General features: G+C 37.3%; 1 protein-coding gene across 1 annotated transcript in view; it reads left to right on the top strand.

Annotated features, from left to right (window-relative positions):
- Window positions 1-5,761, top strand: part of LOC106872607 (uncharacterized) — a 52,519-nt gene that overhangs the window by 37,912 nt on the left and 8,846 nt on the right. The window contains exons 11-13 of the mRNA XM_014919643.2: window positions 1,400-1,523; window positions 3,696-3,805; window positions 5,159-5,305. Of these exons, the coding sequence (XP_014775129.1) occupies window positions 1,400-1,523; window positions 3,696-3,805; window positions 5,159-5,305 (381 nt within the window). The remainder of the gene's footprint in view (window positions 1-1,399; window positions 1,524-3,695; window positions 3,806-5,158; window positions 5,306-5,761) is intronic.

Raw genomic sequence — 5,761 nt, 5'->3', positions numbered from 1 at the left:
TATATATATCATATATCATTTTACAGGGTTTAAATGTGTGTAATGAAATCGATACATTGCAAGTACGCAGGGGATTTTTAGGGGGCTGTACCTCTGAAAAACCTAAACCTTATGTATAATACGCACCCCTTCTCTAACTTGAGTCGAGGAGGTCTATATAACGCTCTTGGTTTGTAAACGTATATACGGTAACGTCCTTTATTACTATTGTATATATAACATAATGCAAACGTGTAGCTTTTTGTGCACTTTATTTGCAGAAAATAAAGAAATAACAGTAATAAAGTCAGTGAAAAATAAATATTAAGTAAATTGCCTTTACATATTTATCACTTAGAAAATTTTGCTTAGAAAATATTTTTCATTTTTAACCTCGTATATAGAACGCACTAGAAATTTTTACCTTTAAATTTTGGGGGAAAAAGTGCGGATTATACTCGAGGATTTACGGTACTTGCATAAGGCTCCTAATTTAGACGGCTGAATTCGTGATTCCCTTTTTTGTAATTGTTAGCGCATCTATATCTTTTGCAGCTGCCAAGAGGTTCAATATGGCAAATCACTCTGTAATTTTTTTTTTTTTTTTCAATAATACATACAAAGGTATATACATACATATAAGCATGTATACGGGCATATATTATCGTTTCGCTTAGACATAGCGACGCTAATAAACAATTGTTAGAACTCAATAGACATATCCTTTAGATTAAAGAGCTACGCGAATACAGATCGCAATAATAATAAATAAATGACAAGCGAGCAGAAATTTCGTAATCAGCTTCATTAGCTCGCAATGTTTATGCTATAAGAAGCAGTAAACTCAGGAATGATACTTGTGCAACATCTTATAGATTCTTCAGAGGTATTAAAGCAAACTTCGTTTGTTTGTTTACGTTCATCGTAATTTGAATTTAACATATGATGGCGTCACATAAAGCGAGATTTCTATACATCTTAAATTTACAGAAAAACTTGTGGTGGGGCAGTTTAGCTTAATCGGTCTAAGAGCACCGCGACGCGTAATCACGGAGGTGTGAGTTCGAGTCTTATAGCTGGTCCTCCTACACTTTTTTTCTACAAAGTAGGGGTAGTTTATCCTGTTCAGGCTATATTATTAGCATTATCCTGCGTTAGAGAATTTAAAATCACTTCTTTAACTTATTAAATATAATATTTATATGTATGCAGACACACAAACGCACGCACGTGGTCCGTTTGAGAATTTAAAATCACTTCATTAACTTATCAAATATTATATTTATATGTATGCATAGACACACAAACGCAAGCACGCGATGTTAAATGAGCCAGGGATATCATGATCTTCAACTAATCTAATAACTTAGGAAAATGAGATATACGTATTGATTCGTTTGTCCTCTTCTATCTCTTTAAGAGTAAAACGTATGCTGTTCTAAACTTCTACAACTATGATGAAGACTTTCAACTGTACTCCACCTTTGATATCGACAAGTGTTTCGGAGTGGAAAACAGATTAGATTACAGCTTTGAAATTATCGGTATAAAATCATTATCATTATCATTGTTGCTGCTGTTGTTGTTGTTGTCGTTGTTGTTGCTGTTGTTGTTGTTGTTGTTGTTGGTGGTGGTGGTGGTGATGTACAGGACGAATCTGACTATAAACTTTGTCCGTTATGATCTTCCGCCGCCTTCCTTTATATATCTGGTGGCTTTAGTGAAAGTGATTGCATAGTGGAAGAGATTGAAAAGATTTAAATCTTTGACTAAGCCTTCGTCATCTGTTTCAAGGTTCACGTGAAACGGAATGTCAAGCTAGAAAGGGAAATTCAGCCTCACGGTAAATTTGTGGATGAGAGCGACAAGTGTGGTCCAAATAGATGGGCAGGGTTTCCTCTCACTTGTAGATTGAGGGGGAAAAAAGAGACTCTTTTTCTAGCGGTCCGTGTAACCATAATTATGTAGAATTTTCATGAGGACTAGTCGGGGGCATCCCTCTTTTGGCGAGCTATTCATTATTGCAATTTATTATTATTATAATTCTTTTTACACACCCCTTCATGAATCCCAAATGGTTAGTAAAAAGAACAATATTATTATTTAGGCGACGAAATGGCAGCGTCGTTAGTGCATCGGACAAAATTATAATTTCTGGTGTGTTATTTTTATTGCCTACTTTCGATGCACAACGAAGTGTGTGTGTGTGTGTGTGTGTGTGTTTCTATTGTATTCAAAGTACTCTAAGTAATGTGCGTGCAGCGCCTAGTAGAGATATTTTTTCTATGACTGGTAAAATTATAAGTCCTGGGATTTTGTTGATGTTAGTAGCATTCGCACTAATACATAAAATATAGAAAATAGCACAATATGCACTGAACTCATTTGACATAGAGTCCGTTGGATACAAGACAAATTATTATTTATCTGTACCGGATAAATCCATCGGTGCAGTAATTCTGTCAGTGGGTTCAGTAGGAGACGGGCGCACAACGATTAGAAAATTCTGTCCGTACGCGTCCAGTGTCCAGTCATTGCTGACTTATGTCAAATAATTGTTTTAGTGTTTAGGACGGTTTACGCTATTACTAAACAGTGTTTAGTCTATCGTGAAAATTGGCCCGCGACATTGTTTTGATCTAGAAGGGTAGGCGGTTTCTTCTATTTTGAGGCTATAGTGAAAGATACACGATAATGAACTAGCTTAAAATGTCTAAGTACAGCTACTTGACTCAACGGTGAAGCGGTAATCAACTTCTTCAAATTCCGACTGAAGAGGACGGTGAAGATGCAGAGAGGGATGGATAAATAATTAAAAAAAACTTGTGTTAAATCAATCTCGCTAGTGTTATAGGGATTGTGAAAGATATCAGCTCAACATCTTCCACCAAACTGAACTATTGAAAGATGTCCACAGTTGGAAATATCAATTTTTTCCGCATTTGAAACGTCATAAAACCCAATACTTGCAGAGCTGGAGAACTGTCTGTTTTTATGAATTTAACCAAATAAATGATTGGTTCATGCTCTCTCAAACTCAAATGAATAAAAAACAAAGCGATCCAGACAGAATTTTGACATGGGACGTAGATTGATGGAAGTTTATAGTTCACATTGTGGAGGCGCAATGGCCCAGTGGTTAGGGCAGCGGACTCGCGGTCATAGGATCGCGGTTTCGATTCCCAGACCAGGCGCTGTGAGTGTTTATTGAGCGAAAACACCTAAAGCTCTACGAGGCTCCGGCCGGGGATGGTGACGAACCCTGCTGTACTCTTCCACCACAACTTTCTCTCACTCTTTCTTCCTGTTTCTGTTGTACCTATATTTCAAAGGGGCCAGCCTTGTCACACTGTGTCACGCTGAATATCCCCGAGAACTACGTTAAGGGTATATGTGTCTGTGGAGTGCTCAGCCACTTGCACGTTAATTTCACGAGCAGGCTGTTCCGTTGATCGGATCAACTGGGACCCTCGACGTCGTAAGTGACGGAGTGCCAACAACAATATTTCACATTATTTAAACATGCTGCTCTTGTCAAGACACTAATTCAACACATTCAATTGATATAGAAATCCATTGCTTATGTAAACTCACCACTTCTGCAAACTTACAATTTGTGTTGAAAATATTGAAATGCATGGAATATGTATTGCTTTTGAGAAAACAGTTTTATTTCCGAAATTATAACAAATTTTTACAATTTTTATTGGTCACAGGCTCTTTTGATTCTATTGTTAATGAAGATGAGGAAACATTGAAATACGAAATTAGATTCAGCTTGTCTGAAATTGGTAAACTATCACCCCTCAGACTTTCAAATATCCAGGTGAGTTTTCGGTTATTTAATTTAAGATTTCAGTATTTCCTGTTGCATCTACAGTTTCGTTTTACGAATTTTCAACGAATTCTATGTAATAGCTTTTAATTGCTTTGGATTCATTTCTGCTACATTCCTTGCAACTGAGACAGTTAAATGATTAGACTGTTAAATTATCAGACAGTTACAATTAAATCTCAGGTTTTGTGCTGCAGTACTTCTGTGTTCCATTTAACGTTTTAAGCCTCTTCGTTCAGAATATAAGAATCAGCATTGTAAAGGGAATCATTTACAAGATTGACATCATATATTTTTTAGAGTGGATTTTATTGAATACATTTGGTGTTTTATTCTCTTTCTGGTTGAAATATTTTGCTGGATCCAAATTAGCTTTTCTTTAAGGAAAAAGATTTGTCTCTTCTTTTACTTTTGCATTGTTCCGGAGATAAAATGAAAGATATCTGCCAAAGACGCCACGTAGTGAAATCAAACTTGGGGTTTGATTATTGTGAAATATGAGTTTCACTATGCTACATCCATGCAAGCACGCACGCACTCACGCACACACACAGACACACAGACACACAGACACACACACACACACACACACACACACACACACACACACACACACACACACACACACACACACACACACACACACACACACACACACACACACACACACACACACACACTCGCGCGTTGTTATTATTACCTCCGCCTTAGTGAAGGCAGAGGTATTGTTTTCAGTTGTGTCTGTTTGTTTGTTTGTCCGTGGACAACATATCTCAAGAAACGCTGGATGGATTCGGATGAAACTTTCAGGGATGTTTGGCCTTGTGACTGGCACGAACTGATTAGATTTTAAGATCGATCTGGTACCAGGCAAGGATTCTGAATTATTTTTCCGGTTTTATTTTTTTACTTAATTTTTGAGAGCGGTCGGGTTTATTTTTAGTATTCTTGCTTGTGAGAGCAGTCAAGTTTATTTCAGATATTCTCATTTTAAAAATCCTCTCTGACTAATCGTTGAGAGGACATTGGTGTTGCCTTGGCTGAGATTTGCGCTCTCTGAGTGCCGCCGCACTTTTGGAATAAAAGAGATGGTCACATACACTATATATGAATAAAAATACAAAAGTTTCATAATTAAAGCGCTTACATAGTCCTGCGGGATCGAGGCTAAACATGAGTTCAAATAACACCTACTTGCCAACACTATATGAGTCGCTTCACATCCTCGACTTTTTTTCTCGTTTATTCTTTTATTTGAGGTTTTTAAGTTGATTAATTTTATTTGATTTTTTTAAAAAATTGATTACTTCCCCTTAACATTTAACAACTTGTGTAATTTTGCAGATTGATGAAGGTGAGAATACAGTGGTTGTATCGTTTTCTCTGCTTGATGTGCCGCCAGGAAATAAAGGAAATGAAACCGATTTGCATACTGCTGCCAAGAAATTAGTGGATGAAATCAGCAACAATGAATTAGTTATTACAAGAAGCGTGAGTGCACTTTTAGACTACTCATATCTTTATCAAACCATAGTTTCCATTTTCCTATCCATTATAGCAAGTGGTTGAAGGCGGCGAATTAGCAGAATCGTCAGCACGCCGGTCCAAGTAATTAAAGGTGTTTCGTCTGTCGCTACGTTATGAGTTCAAATTCCGCCGAGGTCGGCATTGCCTTTCTTCCTTTCGAGGTCCATAAATTAAGTACCGGTTGAGTACTCGGCTCGATGTAATTGACTTGCCCATTCTCACAAAATTTCAGGCCTTGTGCCTACAGTAGAAAAGATTATAGCAAGTGTTTGGACATACATACATACATACATATGGCAAGACGTTTGCTTCCTAACCACATGGTCCTGGCTTCAGCCCCATTGCATAGCACGATGAGCTGACCAAAGCCTTGTGAGTTGATTTGGTTGACGGAACCTGAAAGAGGCCCCTCATATATAT

Source organism: Octopus bimaculoides, chromosome 9, assembly GCF_001194135.2.
Source record: "Octopus bimaculoides isolate UCB-OBI-ISO-001 chromosome 9, ASM119413v2, whole genome shotgun sequence".
In the NCBI taxonomy this organism is placed as follows: Eukaryota; Metazoa; Mollusca; class Cephalopoda; order Octopoda; family Octopodidae; genus Octopus; species Octopus bimaculoides.
Note: the sequence above shows the minus strand (reverse complement) of the source record. Positions and strands in the feature narration are given on the sequence as shown.